The sequence below is a fragment of the Gobio gobio genome (assembly GCF_949357685.1).
Source record: "Gobio gobio genome assembly, chromosome: 11".
In the NCBI taxonomy this organism is placed as follows: domain Eukaryota; kingdom Metazoa; phylum Chordata; class Actinopteri; order Cypriniformes; family Gobionidae; genus Gobio; species Gobio gobio.
In genome coordinates, this window is record NC_137104.1 from 54174072 (window position 1) to 54190953 (window position 16882).

General features: G+C 40.4%; 1 protein-coding gene and 1 pseudogene across 2 annotated transcripts; both read right to left on the reverse strand.

The window, feature by feature from the left end:
- Nucleotides 1-396: 396 nt before the first annotated feature.
- Nucleotides 397-2523, reverse strand: LOC307133514 (annotated as a pseudogene). The gene has a single exon. The product of its transcript is annotated as an uncharacterized misc_RNA (transcript).
- A 3529-nt stretch (nt 2524-6052) lies between these two features.
- LOC307133515 (zinc-alpha-2-glycoprotein-like) lies at nt 6053-16341 on the reverse strand (the record flags this gene model as incomplete). Its single annotated transcript, XM_079828596.1, has 7 exons — nt 6053-7923; nt 8099-8168; nt 8413-8553; nt 8742-9020; nt 9470-9736; nt 9820-10053; nt 16311-16341. The coding sequence occupies 7 exons, from the start codon at nt 16339-16341 to the stop codon at nt 7851-7853; spliced, it is 1095 nt and encodes a 364-aa protein (XP_079684722.1). The 3' UTR covers nt 6053-7850.
- Between the last annotated feature and the right edge of the window lie 541 nt (nt 16342-16882).

Below are 16882 nucleotides of genomic sequence, written 5' to 3' on the forward strand. Positions count from 1 at the left end.
CAAGATACATCATCACTGGTATATCTGCATTTGGTGACTTGAAAACAGGGTGTAAAACCCCGCCCACTGGTCCAATTCTCGGCGTCCAATGGCAGGGAGAAGGTGCTTCTGCGTATCGCTGTCTTTCCTTTTACACAATAAAACAGTTCAATTTAAACACATTCTTTTGTATGTATTTACCTTGTTGTTTCATCTGACTCCATTAAATGAAAAGGTGTTAAATGATTTTGTTAACCATTAACTTTAGATTTATACTTTGTCTTTCAATTTAAATCGTTTATCTTATGTTATACTCAGCATTCAAGATTCCAGTAACGGTTTAGAGTTTCGCACCGGCCGGGTTTACGATCTCTGATACGGACTAGTCAGTCTTGGTCATCTAGGCAGAGGCGACACACTGATATTCTGGACGCCCGTGCAATACGTTGATCATTCCAGAATATTTTTATTCAGTTCCCTTAGATCTGAATTCACTTAATTAATGCAAAACTGTTTCTAATCAGAGGCCATGACCATTATCACAGAATCAAGCGACCAACTTGCTAATTCTGATGATAACTTTCTATAATCATGCCGTGGTTTCCCACGTATACGTTAATTAGAACAATATTGCAATAATCAGGAATTGAGGTTGCCCTATTTAGATTGGTCTAACAATTTACTATTGTTCTAAACGGAAAGACTTGTTTAGCCTATCAACCTCTACAGTCCAAGTATACGTTACCTAGTGCCAATGTGTTAGTCGGAGCTCTAAAGCATCGATCCGGTGTGCTCTTTAAGCTTCACCAAAACCGTGTCTTAGTCCGTGTTAAACTAACCTGAGCAGATATCCGTACTGTTATGGTTATAACATGAAATACTGAGTTAATAACACAAAATGCGTTGCAGTAAGTTTAAAGCATAACGATTTATTAACCAGGTAAGAAACATCAATCAAAAGTCAACTCAAAGAGTAAAAAAGCATCAATCAATCATATACAGAAACAATAATTCAAGAATCAAGGATTCTAGAAATCTTTACCTGGTCATGAAAAACTACACACAAGCAGTGTGGGAAATCTCAATACAGATTTCACGATTCTTGTATCACCTTCCCTTAAATACCCAGATAATTCAATAAGACCACAAATGGTGGTGTTTGAGGTTATAATTAGATTTTGGTCCCTCATCCAGGGGGGTCACAAATGGGCAATCAGGATCTGTGTTTGAATGGGTTCTAGACATCTGCAAAGGAGGGCATTTATTTACATACAGGAGGCACTTGAGTAGATCATCTGTGGGGGGTCACCTTTTGGTGAGACATAGTATTTTTATCAACTTACATAACTTCTTGGAGGTTTGCATTATGATTAGGAGAATGAGACCATTTTACCAGACGCACTGATACGTTTCAAATGATACTAAACATGCATAGTTACACATTGTATACATTTAACGTTGCATAGATTTTGAATGAGTTTTCAGTGTGGGTGAGAGTGAGTTATACAGAGGGTGCTGTGCAGGGTGTGAATGTGTGGTGTGTGTGTCTCAGTGTGATGTGTCTCGGGTGGGGCTGTTGTGTATTTGGGGAAGTGTTCGAATGGTAATTTTTGGGAAAGTCCTTTGTTTCCGGGAAATCATGGTTTCTCTGTTCAGACTGAATGGCATCTCTCGGCCCAGACCGATCGGCACCACCTTACAGTTTGTCCCTCTTGGCACCGTGAGCCATTCACAAGGTTTCGACGGTGTCATTTCAGTCTTTGCAAGGTGGGTAGCTGCAGTGGGCTGAGGGCTAAGATCGTGTTGGTGGATGTTTTCACAGATTTGATGAGGTGTCTGAAGTAGCAGCATTGGAATACCGTGAAGATGAAGATGAGTGTGCTTCCAACAGCACATCCTCGAAGTATCCAGACCCACCAGGAATACGCACTCTGTGCCGATCTGGTGGATGCGCTAGACAGAATCTGTGCAGTCTTTCGCGCCAAGTTTGTTTCCACTTGCGCTTGAGAGAGGTGATACTCGGTTTGAAGAATAACTTTCTGTACCAAGTCCATCGTTTCGATCAATGCCTTTGTTCCATGTTCATAAAAGGTGTCATCCCACCACAGGGCGACCTCTGCGTCCTGTGGCATCCTGGATGTTGATCTGACCCATAGAAAAGTCCTCTGTCACTTCCAAGCAAAAGGAATGATTGGCAGGGCAGGTTAGTCCCCCATATGTGAAGGAGTTCATCTCGCTGATGATGCACCACTGAGTATGGGACACTTGAACAGCATTCGAATGACCATGTAACGACTGAACATTTACAAGCTTGTTATCATTGGGAGAGAAAGGTTGTAATGTGTTACATGTACAGACAACATAATTGTGAGTTTCTTGACAACAAGTGTGGCTGGTAAATAAGGTCTCGGTACCCTTCAAAGTCATATAACCAGTGAGGTGGTCCCATTTAATTACCCGATCTTTAACGACCATACCGATGGAGCGAATGGTAGTGGAATTTGGATAAACTTGGTCTGGGTGGATCAAAGGAAAGGTAGCAAAATTCAGTGCAATTGATACATAAAAAAAATGGTACGCATCAATAAATCATAAAAGAAAAACAACAAATCAATCACATTTATGAAGGCATATATATAATAACCACTGTGTTTGTTCAGGAATCTTCCAATGTAATTAATGTAGATCTAAATATGTGTAGTCATACAATAATTGGTTTTCCTGGTAACAGTGTGTGTGTGTGTGTGTGTGTGTGTGTGTGTGTGTGTGTGTGTGTGTGTGTGTGTGTGTGTGTGTGTGTGTGTGTGTGTGTGTGTGTGTGTGTTTGTGTGTGAGTGTGTATGTGTGTGTGCGTGTGTGTGTGCGTGTGTGTGTGTGTGTGAGTGCGTGTGTGTACATGTTTTTCTAGCCTGGTGGGGACTTCAACCTGACTGTAGACAGACTCATGGGGACTCGTGTCACCTAAATTGAGGTCCCCATGGGCACAAAAGCTTATAAATCATTCAGAATGAGTTTTTATGAAAATGTAAAAATGCAGAATGTCTCCTGTGAGGGTTAGGTTTAGGGGCAGGGGCAGTGTAAGGGGATAGAAAATACGGTTTGTACAGTATAAAAACCATTACGCCTATGGTGAGTCCCCAGAAGGATAGCGCACCAGACTGTGTGTGCGTGTGTGTGTGTGTGTGAGTGTGATTGTGTGTGAGTGTGTGTGTGTGTGAGTGTGTGTGTGTGTGTGAGTGTGTGTGTGTGTGTGTGTGTAGCTATCTGGATCTGTTAGTGTGAAAAGATGAGCAATAGATCTTTAGTGAAGTAACACTTTTAGACTCTGTCATCTTTGTCGTTTATGATGTGTAGTGTTCAGCCTGAATAGATTTAGTCTATTCCAGGTGATGTTGTCGTGAGTGTAGGGTGTGTTCTGTGTTAATGTTTTGGAGATGGGTGGAATCTAATCAATATTAATCTGTGTTGCATAATTTAATTCCAGTTTTTTCACTGGGAGGTCATGTAGACATATTGTGAGGTGTGATTGACCCCATCAAATATATATAAAGATATTCGCACCCATCTCTCACATCTCAAGTTTTGAGATGCAGGGGGGAGGAGGGCCTTTTGGCCGTCCGTCCTCCAAGGAATTGCAATTGTCATCCTGAGATAGAAACAAATTACAAATTTAAAGAGAAACAAATTTAGAGAGAAACACAGTTAATTGCTGCTGTAGTTTCTGTGTATTAACAATTAAGACTGTTCTGCCAGTCGAGCCTTCACAATCTGAGACTTCATTACAGTCATTTTGAGTGAAGGATGAATTGGTTATGAATTGGTTTTCTATTATCTGTGCCACATTTAACTATGAATTGGTTTTCTATTATCTGTGCCACATTTAACAGCACAATTCCCCTCCTTTTTGGCACTGGGAATTGAACCAATGAAGAGTATTAGAACTTGCTCAAATTAGAAATAGCAAAGGTCAGAGTTATTGAGTCCTGTTGTGATGAAGACATTTTCATGGTTAATGCAATTGTAATTCACACTGTAGCCACATGGCAATTCTATGTTCCTGTTTATGGTTTACTACAGCTATATTGTAAATAGCAGAGCTTCCACTATAGGAGACAAACAAATTCAGCATCGACACATGCAACTTGAAATTGCTGTACAATTCCAGTATTAAAGTTATTCCAATTTACACAAGATACATGGCCTAGAATGCGCTGCATCTACAGCCTTTATCCTAAGTGTTTCATCACTTACAGTAAAGCAATCATGTGTTTTAAAGAATAAACTTGACTAGTCTATGTGTATCTTGTAGCACAAACAACCATAATGTGTAATCAATGCGCACAATGTGTTATACAATTACAAATTTGAAAATACAAACAGGATCATTGCAATCTGGATGTTTTACTATTAAACTCCTTGCTGAGAGGCTGCTAGCCAGCTCGCAAGTGAAGTTAATAGCTGAAGCCCTTGCATGAACACTGCAGTTAGCTCAAAAGTTTCATCCAGTGCTGCTTGTTTTACTGCGGCCACTGGAAATCCTGCATTATCACAACAATCTTCGAGAGCAGATATGTGATTACTGCCGGTTTGAAGTTTTCTTTGTAACTGATCGATTTTTGTCGCCATTTCGTCACGCTGTCTAGCCCAGTCTAGTTGCTCATATGAGACCGCTTCGACTTTTGATCTTAACTTTTGTAATTCGTCAGATCGCAATCTTTCAATTTCTTTGATATTTGCTATCGTTCGTTCGTTCTCGACCATTGTCTTGAGATCGTTACGACGAAGCAAATAAACAATTGCAGCGGGGATTTTCTTGTATTTTGATTCAGATTTTAGTTGTGCGCCTTTAGCAGAATACCAGGATATCATTTCGTTGTTACTCCATTTCAGGTTCAATCCTTTATCGCTTAATCGAATGAGGAGTAATTGTACGCCTAAGATTGCCATTATTTCCTCATCTGCACTGCTGCTGTTATTTCCCTGAAAAGTCATGTTTCACGTCTAATTCTTACACAATATCGGATTTCCGTTCTAGAAATGTGTCTATATGTGTGAGTTGTAAATAACTTTCCCTCAACAATTCTAAAAGGCAAATAAAGTTTACTTACCACAGCATTTGAAGAGAGAGGAGAAGTTCAAACCTCATGGTCCGTATAGGCTACATGTAAACTGAATTTCGCGCTGGAAAGACGTTCCTTGTCTCAATGTTGACAAGATCACGTCGGGGTCACCACCTGTAAAACCCCGCCCACTGGTCCAATTCTCGGCGTCCAATGGCAGGGAGAAGGTGTTTCTGCGTATCGCTGTCTTTCCTTTTACACAATAAAACAGTTCAATTTAAACACATTCTTTTGTATGTATTTACCTTGTTGTTTCATCTGACTCCATTAAATGAAAAGGTGTTAAATGATTTTGTTAACCATTAACTTTAGATTTATACTTTGTCTTTCAATTTAAATCGTTTATCTTATGTTATACTCAGCATTCAAGATTCCAGTAACGGTTTAGAGTTTCGCACCGGCCGGGTTTACGATCTCTGATACGGACTAGTCAGTCTTGGTCATCAAGGCAGAGGCGACACACTGATATTCTGGACGCCCGTGCAATACGTTGATCATTCCAGAATATTTTTATTCAGTTCCCTTAGATCTGAATTCACTTAATTAATGCAAAACTGTTTCTAATCAGAGGCCATGACCATTATCACAGAATCAAGCGACCAACTTGCTAATTCTGATGATAACTTTCTATAATCATGCCGTGGTTTCCCACGTATACGTTAATTAGAACAATATTGCAATAATCAGGAATTGAGGTTGCCCTATTTAGATTGGTCTAACAATTTACTATTGTTCTAAACGGAAAGACTTGTTTAGCCTATCAACCTCTACAGTCCAAGTATACGTTACCTAGTGCCAATGTGTTAGTCGGAGCTCTAAAGCATCGATCCGGTGTGCTCTTTAAGCTTCACCAAAACCGTGTCTTAGTCCGTGTTAAACTAACCTGAGCAGATATCCGTACTGTTATGGTTATAACATGAAATACTGAGTTAATAACACAAAATGCGTTGCAGTAAGTTTAAAGCATAACGATTTATTAACCAGGTAAGAAACATCAATCAAAAGTCAACTCAAAGAGTAAAAAAGCATCAATCAATCATATACAGAAACAATAATTCAAGAATCAAGGATTCTAGAAATCTTTACCTGGTCATGAAAAACTACACACAAGCAGTGTGGGAAATCTCAATACAGATTTCACGATTCTTGTATCACCTTCCCTTAAATACCCAGATAATTCAATAAGACCACAAATGGTGGTGTTTGAGGTTATAATTAGATTTTGGTCCCTCATCCAGGGGGGTCACAAATGGGCAATCAGGATCTGTGTTTGAATGGGTTCTAGACATCTGCAAAGGAGGGCATTTATTTACATACAGGAGGCACTTGAGTAGATCATCTGTGGGGGGTCACCTTTTGGTGAGACATAGTATTTTTATCAACTTACATAACTTCTTGGAGGTTTGCATTATGATTAGGAGAATGAGACCATTTTACCAGACGCACTGATACGTTTCAAATGATACTAAACATGCATAGTTACACATTGTATACATTTAACGTTGCATAGATTTTGAATGAGTTTTCAGTGTGGGTGAGAGTGAGTTATACAGAGGGTGCTGTGCAGGGTGTGAATGTGTGGTGTGTGTGTCTCAGTGTGATGTGTCTCGGGTGGGGCTGTTGTGTATTTGGGGAAGTGTTCGAATGGTAATCTTTGGGAAAGTCCTTTGTTTCCGGGAAATCACGGTTTCTCTGTTCAGACTGAACGGCATCTCTCGGCCCAGACCGATCGGCACCACCTTACAAGGGCAAGGAAAGGGCAAAATGGGGAGGGGGGAGAAGTGTTTGTCAGGGTGTTGTCACACAGTTTCTGTGAGATCTTCTCTCAAGATTAGTGACTTTTATTGTTCAATTGCTGGGGTGTGTATCTCAGCTTTTGTCTTAGCACCAAAACCGATCCTTACACTGCTTTGAAACAATCTGCATTGTTAAAAGCGCTATATAAATAAAGTTGACTTGACTTGACTTAAGTAGACAAGTGGTCAAGTGCAAACACCAAAATAGTGTGTATTTGGACAGGGCATTGGAATTGAACTTCTTCCTGATAAATTAAACCAGTTAAATTGCATTTGTAGCCATCACCTATAAACCACTTAAACCAAACTGTTCCCATGTCAGTCCAGTGTGTAACTCCATCATCACTGAGCTCTTGATCAAAACACTGACTATAGAGGTGGGTCATGTGACTGATGTGGAGATATCTGTGTGAGGAGATGATGGTTTATTCTCCTACAGTCTGTAACAATTGTGGCGGGAGGAGCAAACAACAGTTTGCCACAGTGACGCCACAGTGGGTGTGGCTTCAGGCCTCGAGGAGGGGTTTATAATTAATATTAATATTCAAAAAGGGGAATAAAGTGCCCAACAAAACAGGGGATCTGGTGTCCTCGGTGTGCCAGGGAATCGTGAAGGAAGGGCCGTGATCAGATAGGATGGGTCCAGGTAAGGACTGGGGTCTGACGGCCACACACACTTCTCTCTTCGGTCTGAGGCGTGAGGGGCGGCGGCTTCAACACGGCGGCTCGTCCTCTTTAGACCACGGTAACTGAGGGGAATAACGGCACGGCATCCTAGCCTGTCAACCCCTCATGGGACTGCCGCAAAAAAACCCATAACAACATTAATGTCCCAGGCCTGTTCCTCTCCCATCCTTCACAGTCGTCGCTCCTCCGTGAGAAACTCGAGGCATTAGCACTCACTCCACCGCCCTCGCTCCGTTCCCCGCGGCTCTCGCCCTCGTCCTGCTCAGTCTCACACAGTCATAACTGCATATGTTTCCTCTCTCAGAGAAAGGTCTGATCGTCTGCATTTCTGCTCATCTGACCTAGACAAAAATACAGCAGATAATATAAAACTTAACATCAGAAAGCAATATCATGTTCTTGAAATAATGCTTAAGCTGTAAAAAACAAATAACATCAAAATTCAGATCAAAACACACCACTAAACACTAGACGGCTGTCTGTACCTGCAGTTTGGACTGAACTATGATTTGATACCTGCAAGGATGATGCTCGGTTCTCGTCATCAGCTTCTTTCTATTTTTTACGGCATTACTGCTCCTCTTACCTAGAGGAGAGATTATATAAAAACTTTGAGTACCAACAGATTTCACGTCGCAATTCTCATTTATTGTAGATCTTGTTGTTTATGTCCTTCAATCTCATCATCATCAAACTCTTTACTAGTTTATATTTTTACTGTCATACAGTATATACACTGTCAAAACATCATACATTTTGAACTGTCTTTAAAGCTATGATGTTCAAAATCAAGACATTTAAAGCAACAGTGTTCAATATTTAGAACTCACCTCTTGAACTTATCAATAGGCAAAGACACACAATGAGAACTGGAGGTAGAGCTAGAACCAGAGGTAGCGCTAGAATTAAACCTACGACTGATATTAAAGAGACATTCTGAGATTCTGTTTCACAGTCGATGCAATTTCCAACTGCAAAAAATAAAACATATCAATTAATAAATAAAATAAAAACACAAATATTGTAAATGAGTGTTATCATGATCTATTTCTGCATACTGAGTGACTTGTATGAAGTTTCATATGTTAATAATGCAGAAGCAGTGTTACTGTATAAAGTCAGATCTTCACATATTCACTCAATATATGATCATATTTACCCCATTTAGCTAAAGCTGGTTTTCTCAGACTGCTGTGAATGACCCGACAGTCAAAAGATCCTCTATGGTTTCTGTTGATCTTCACACTAGTTCTCATCTGAAAGGATCCGTCAGCATTTGGTCTGATTCCAGAAGATGTTTGATCCTTTAGTTTAGTTCTGCTCCTTCTAATGTACATCTGAACATCTCTGGGGTAGAAACCAGTGGCCAGACACGTCAGAACCAGCTTATTCTGATCACCAGGAGCTTTACTCGCAAACATGTGAACATCTGGAGAACCTGGAGATGAAAATAATAATGCAATTAACAAACATTTACAAATAATTTGGTTCTTTGTGTAAAAAAAAATTCATCATATTTATTAAAAATGTGCATACATGAACACAACCTTCAAATATACACTCTATTGCCAAAAGTATTGTGCCGCCCCTCCAAATCACTGAGTTCAGGTGTTCAATCACTTCATGGCCACAGGTGTATAAATCAAGCTCTCGGCCTGCAGACGCTTCAACACACATTAGTGAGAGAATGGGCCGCTCTCAGGAGTGTGTGTGTGTGTGTGTTCGCTTCTACACACATTAGTGAGAGAATGGGCCGCTCTCAGGAGCTCAGAGAACTCAAGCGTGGGGCCGTGATTTTTCAGTGAATGATGACCTGCTGAACTTATGTCACACACACACACACACAGAGAGACTGGAGATAATTAAAGTCATCTGATCACAACTTACTCTTTTTTGTGTTGATAAACGTTGAGATCCAGTTCCTGCAGGTCTTGAGGAAATATTTGATGACGTGGTTTCGTCCAGTTTGACGATCCCATTTCTCTTTGGTTCTTTTGGCTTTGGGGCTTTTCTCAATCCACTGCATAGTGTCAGAATTAAAGGATATAAGATCCTCTCCATCAAATCCATATTCATCAAAGACAGTCAGATCCACTGATCCATCAGGAAGTTTCTCAAGTTCACAGCCAATTATTCTCTGAAGAACATGAAGCTCTACAATCACAGAACAACACTCATGAGAAACTTACAGTAAATATAATGTGTGATCATTAATAAGAGTAAAGCATGAATCTCACCAGAACACTGTGAGTCTGTGCAGTTTGACAGAGTCCTGATCTGACGAGTGAACCACTTTCTAGGATCAGGAGGATCTGCAGGAGCTTCAGTCCAGTCTTCAGTCCCAATCCAGACTCTTTCTTCATCACTGAAGTGTGAGATCCGTCTGTCATCATAAACAACCTCAGCACTGAACTCTGGGAATGTGTCTGCTTTAGTCTGGACTGTAAACTTGTAGTGCAGAAAGTGTTTCTCTGAGGAACATATGAAACACAAACCACAATGAAAACACTTCATGTTATTCGGTCAAGGAATCCATTACACCAGTGATCAGATGTTTTAAAGCCACCATGAAATCAACAAGGACACACAACTATTTTAAATGTTCATTATTGACCTTACAATGGTATCATGAGTTTGACAAGGGCCAACAAAACTCACTACATTGCAAAGCATAATATCAGACTTTCCCCTGCAATTAAAGGAAAAAATGTGGTTCCTCTTTATTTTAAAATGAAGAAATGGAGATCTTGTCAGAGACCCGACAGTGACGTTCAGATTGTATCTGAAAATCTCAGAGTCCCCGAGATCAAATCTTGTGATTCACTTTATGAAGCAGGCTATATTAAATCTCTGTGTGTGAAATCACCCCCTATACCCTTAAATTACTTTACTTGAGGGGACAGCCATTTGTAGTGGTGTCTGAAACCATAGTGGGCGTTATTGAGTGCACACTGTAAAACCCAACAAGTTCAGCTAACTCATTTCATTTGAGGACACCGATTACCTCAAACCATTTAGGTTTATAAAAAACAATAGTTATGAGTACTCTGCACTTATTTTAATCAAGTCCACTAAAAAAGGATATTTCTTTATATACAATTAAACTTTACACTGCATTCAAATACTTGATATAGCTGAACCTTCCCTATATTGAGTAAAACAACTGAAATTACAAACTTTAAATGAACTCAGAGTGCTTGCAGTTACTGCTAGCTCACAATAGCACACACAAAGACAAATCTAGTAAGTTAAGCTAACTCATTAACTTTGAGGACACTGATTACCCTAATTCTTTTATTTTTTAGAAAACAATAGTTATGAGTACTTTGAACTTATTTCAATTGAGTTCACTAACATAAGACACTCATTGCAATCCAGAAATAAAGTGATTAATTAAGTGATGATTGGGCATTAGTGATGAACACCTGATGGTAATGAGCAGAATCACAGAAGGAAAGAGAAACACAAGAACTACAACTGACTTAAGCCACAGCTTTAGATGAAATAACAGAAGATAAAATAAGACATTACATCTCTGAAGATCTCAGCAGAGGGGGATTAAACAACTCCACTAACAACACTACCAGATTCACACATTACTAACCAGATTGACTTTATTTCTGTCATGTATGTTTTAATGAAAATAATAGTTTAATTGAAGTCACCATGATGGTGATGAGTGTTTGCTTTAGTTGGGCTCTTGACCCTTAAATCTTTAATATTAGATTTTTCTCTGGCTGCTTTAACTGTGTGTTTAGAAAGTACATTCGTTATGGTAAGGAATGCCAAAAGGAATGCCAAGAGAAAATGTGATTAGGTGATGTTGGCTACAATGATGGTTGGTATAATCATCATGTAGTGGCTTAAGTCACTGATTTCACTTTTGCTTGGTTATAGCAGTATTGTGTTGTTAATTTTTGTATTGTTCATAATGGTGGCTACATGAGTCAATAGCACGAGATCCAGCACTGTTGTGGTAATTGAATAATATGCAAGATTTTAAAATCATGTAGTGTTCAAAATGTTTTAATCTATGGTTTTACTTAAAAACACACAGACATCAAGAATCTGCATATGAATCTCAACAATGGTGACAATCAATGAAAAGCTTCATGCTGCAGTGCATGCTGGGTACCACCGATCAAAACTCCCTCATGGGTCCCAGCATGCATTGCGGCATGAATAAATTATGCATCTGAATTGTGACAAATAGATTCTTACTATTTGCTTTTACTTTTGCTGTTTGTTGTGATGTTTTTGTAGCTTGTTTTATGTTCAGGGGGACCCCGAGAGCAAAACCTACCTAGTGCTGCTTTAAAGCAGCACTAGGTAACTTTTGCTCTCGGGCTCCCCCTACAGTTGTGAAACAGTATTGTCCTCTACTACTGTCGTAAACTGTCATTCTACATCAGTGGATGCATCGCACGTGCATTTGTTGACATGACAACCATGACAGTCCTGAACACTGCAGGAGTTCACATGCAGGTGTTCTGCTTGCGTCGCGTGTGAAATGTCTTCATCCCAGGTACAGTGGCATATGTTTCAGCATGTCATATGAATATAATTTCATGGGTTTTATTTTTTTCAAACGCCAAATGATCGCGATGCTCACGTTTACAAGCCAGCGTCATTATAGTAGCCTAGTCTATTGGTTCCCGTTTTACAGAATCTATATGATACTTCAAATATGAAATAAATATTAGGCTATTTTCAGTAAATTCAATAATTTATATCATTATTTGTTGTCGTATTTTATTTATTTACTCAAATGTAAGGCCCAAAACCCAGAAAAACACGTACTGTGGATTATCTGTTTTCATAAGCAAAAAAAAAAGTGTTTAAAGTCGTTGTCAAAATTATTAGGGGCCAAGCACCGAAGGTGCGAAGGCACCTATTGAAACCGTTCCCGTTCTTATTATTATTATTCATCTTCTTCTTCTTCTTCTTCTTCTTCCGCCACGAAGTCTATGGCAGCCCATAGAACCGTATGGTAAAAAGTTGTGAAATTTGGCACACTAATAGAGGACAGTCTGAAAAGTCACCATAGCAAATTTGGAGTCTCTAACTCAATCTCTCTAGCGCCACCATCAGTTCAAAAAGGCTAGAAACAATATTCTTTTTTCCTCTGATTCCTTGGCTCAAGACGATTCGATTGCACCCTATGACGTCATTTTCCGTCATAAAAATTTCCCGCCATTTTGAATTTACCGAAAAACCTACTTTTGCAAACTCGTCCTAGACGGTTCATCCAATTTGCACAAAAATTGAACCAGATCATCTTCAGACCATGTTGACAAAAAATCTTGCAAATCAAGTTGATTCGTCAAATCGTTTTCGATAAACGCGCAAACAAATTTGACGTAGCGGTTGCAAAAACACACTTAAGGCAATATCTCCGCAACGCTTTATCGTATTCAAACCAAACTTGGTACATGTCATCACAAGCATGACTTGAGGCAACATGCAGCGTTTCGGCGCAGCGCCACCTACTGGTCCGGAGATACAAAAAAAAACTATTTTTGCTTATAACTTCTGAACTGTTTGTCCAAAAATCATAAGTTGTCTTGTTAGATTCAGGACGTCATGCCGAGTCGTCTGATATCCAATTTTACCATATCGGCCATTTTGGCTGTCGGCCATTTGGAATTATGTGCTAAAATGCTGTATTTTATCAACGCATGAACGGATTGTTACAAAACTCGGTACACTCTAAAAAATGCTGGGTTAAAAATAACCCAAGTTGGGTTGAAAATGGACTAACCCAACAATTGGGTTGTTTTAAGCAAACATTTAACCCAACCGCTGGGTTAAAACAACTCATCATCATTATGTTTTGAACTGTGCGGTTTAGCTGTGTGTAGCAATGTGTTCAAAAATCAGTAGATTTTTAATGATTAAAAAATGCCATTCTTTTATTTTAAAAAGTTAATAATCGTATTTTATTGACAGAATATTTTAGTTTGTCTTGGATATTTATTTGATTATATCAGGAAACATTTTAAGCTGTCATGTGGTCATGTTATTCCACCACATTTCACTTCCATTCTTTCAGGGTAAATCAAGAGAAAAGTAAACTCTGTATGAATGAAACAAAACCACATAATTATACTAGACGTGTGGGGAATTAATGTGGGAAAAATAAATAAAAAAAAAGCAGTGTGTAGCGAATCACGCTCCCCCTCGTGAAGACTGGGGGCCGGCTCGTCACCCTCAGCAACCTTCCAGGGCGGACCTCAGGACATCAATAAAAATAAGAAGTCCTTTTACATAGCGGAAGTGGACCTCTTTGCCTCTTCTCAGACAGCGCAATGTCCCCTATGCTTCTCTCTCAGTCACCCAGCCCCACTGGGTCTGGATGCGATGGTTCATACATGGCCCAAAATGCGTCTGTATGCCTTCCTTCAGTCGCTCTGCTCCCGGGAGTTCTAGCCAGAATTCGCCAACAAGGGTCTTGCCTCTTATCGATAGCGCTGCGTTGGTCGAACAGGGTTTGGTTCTGGGAGATAGTGTCTCTCCTCAATGGCTCGCAGTGGGTGATTCCGGCAAGGACGGACCTTCGGTCTCAGGCAAAGGGCACGATATGCCATCCTAGGCCCGACCTGTGGAACCTTCATGTTTGGTCCCTGATGGGCACCAACTGAGGGACACTGGGCTTTCACTGTGCTAGGGCTTCATCCACTTGGAAAGTTTATGCCAATAAATGGGGCGTCTTTAAGATGGTGTACGACACATAATGCAGACTCAGTCAACTGCCAGGTTGCTTCAGTTCTGGACTTTCTGCAAGAGAAATTGTCATCAGGCATTTGCCCCTCCACTCTCAGGGTTTATGTGGCCGCTTTTTCGGCTTGCCACACCCTGGTGGATGGGCTGCCGCTCGGGAGGCATCCTCTGCTCGCTCGCTTCATTCGTTGTGCCAGGTGGTTGAGGCCTCCCGTAAGAACCAAGTTCCCTTCATGGGACTTAGCTATTGTCCTCGAGGGTCTGGTTGAGACCCCCTTTGAACCTCGAGTCAGTGTCTGACAAACTTCTGACCCTAAAGATGGGTTTTCTTATGGCTATAACTTCTCTGAAAATAATTTGGGACATGCAGGCTCTGTCAATATCGCCATTCTGCTTAGACTTTGCCCCAGGAATGGTGAAAGTGATTTTGCATCCTCATCCTGACTACCTGCCTAAGGTTCCTTTCTCGACTGTACATCTTGTCACTCTTATAACCTTCTGCCCTCCACCATTGACAATGCCGGATCAGGAGAAACTTCATAGACTGTGTCCAGTCCATGCTCTTCAGCCCTACATCCACCGCACTAGCCAGTGGTGTAAGTCAAAGCAACTGTTTGTTTGTCATGGGGGCCGTAACAGAGGTTCTGCTGCCACCAAACAAACAATGTCACATTGGGTCAGGGATGCTATTGCTCTTGACGCGCGGTCAAGCTTCGCCTATAGGGTTAAGGGCTCACTCCACCAGGGGAGTCGCCTCTTCTACTGCGTTAACAAGGGGTTCTCCCTTACAAAGTGTTTGTGATGCGGCAGGTTGGTCCTCTCCACACACATTCATAAGATTTTATAGCTTGAATGCTCATGCCACTCCGGGCTCTCATGTCCTTGAGTCGACATCACAAGCTAATGCCTGAGGCTTCTTGCGTTCTTAAGCAGACCTACACAACCGTAAGGGGTCCAGACACCATCAAGCACCGCGGCGTGGGTATTCTCGTTCCCAAAGCACTAAAAGATGGTGCAACATTGAGTGAAGCTTTTGAAAGGGAACAGTTTGGGTTACTTGACTGTAACCCTGTTCCCTGATAAAGCGGAACAAGATGCTGTGCTTTGCTGCCGTGCTGATGATGTCCCAGGACTGCTCTTCAAATAAAAAGACCTGAAGGCTTGCAGCTGGGGCTCATCTATTTATAGCCTTGTGCAGCAGGTGCACGGGTGACGCCACCGCCTGAGGCTATTATACCTCGGGTAAATTTCATTGACGTGTTATACATACTATTTCACAGCTGGTCGTTCTAAAGACACTTCCCAAAGCGCTAAAAGCTAGAACACAGCACTGAGTGAAGCGTTATCAAGGAACAGGGTTACAGTCAAGTAACCCGAACCATTTCACAGTATATGCTGTGTGACAAGAAATTTGGGAACTAGCAGAGATTTTAAGTATTTGGATTTTATTTGATGGGCACAGACTACAAGGCAAGATTAGCTATAATGAACGAATGAGAAGTGTGACATCAGTGCAGCTTGACAAACATATTTACAAGAATTTAACTATCTGTATGTACTCAAGATGAAGTTCTTACTTTATTTTTAATGTAAGAGTGGATTGGTCATTTGTAACTTGAATGTGCGAGGCTTCCGGTGTCAGTCGCTTCCAGTTATTGAAGCTGGATAAAAACAGTCCCTTCTGCTGCTTGAAATGGCAAAAGTTACTTTCATTATAATAATCATAAACTCACTGGTTTGTAGTGCAAATAGTTTTACCGTTTACAGCATTTTGTTATTCTTCCAGTTATTTACATATAGATGCTAATGAATGGACGTCTCGCACATTCACAGAAAATGGCTTACATCCACATTGTGAAATAAAATGGATACTGTATAATCTGCTGTAACTTTTTTTTAGGTCCGATGACAAGTCGGTACTCTTATGGCACAGTGACAGTGGCTCCGCAGTGATGGACTGATGTGAAGCGGTACGGATGACAGATTATTACATATGGGTCATTCTAACCAGACACAGGATTCTTACATTCTGGCGCCATTCTTGGAAAATATGTAGATTTTGTTCTTTTAGCTGTTTCTAATCTGTATCATCTCTACTTAATCATAGCAGCTTTCTGACGACACTGACCACTGTACGACTGAATTCATAAAGATGATCTTTCCAAAACAAATGATGAAGAGAATCACACTCAACCCCTTCTGGCAGCTGTTGTTAGTTCTTTAAGCTGTTCTTAAAGGGGAAGTGTACATGTAAACCACATTAAGACATTGAGTCATTACTCATTTCATATAAAAACTGATGCCGACTCAGTCTCCTGAAATGACTGTTCAATCTTAACTAAAATTACTGAAACTGACGAAACTTGTTGTCTTTTACTCTGTTGTCAATTTTAACTGACGTAGACGAGTCTGTAACATTTATTGTATGACACATTTCTGTATTTCTGCTGCTACTGACAAGAAGTTTGAGGAGGAAAATTATGCAGATACTCACACATGGATGTTAAAATAAATAAAAACACCTTTCAGGTCATCACTGATGAATAGACATTGAAAAATAAGCGTGTTCCAGCCAGGTTT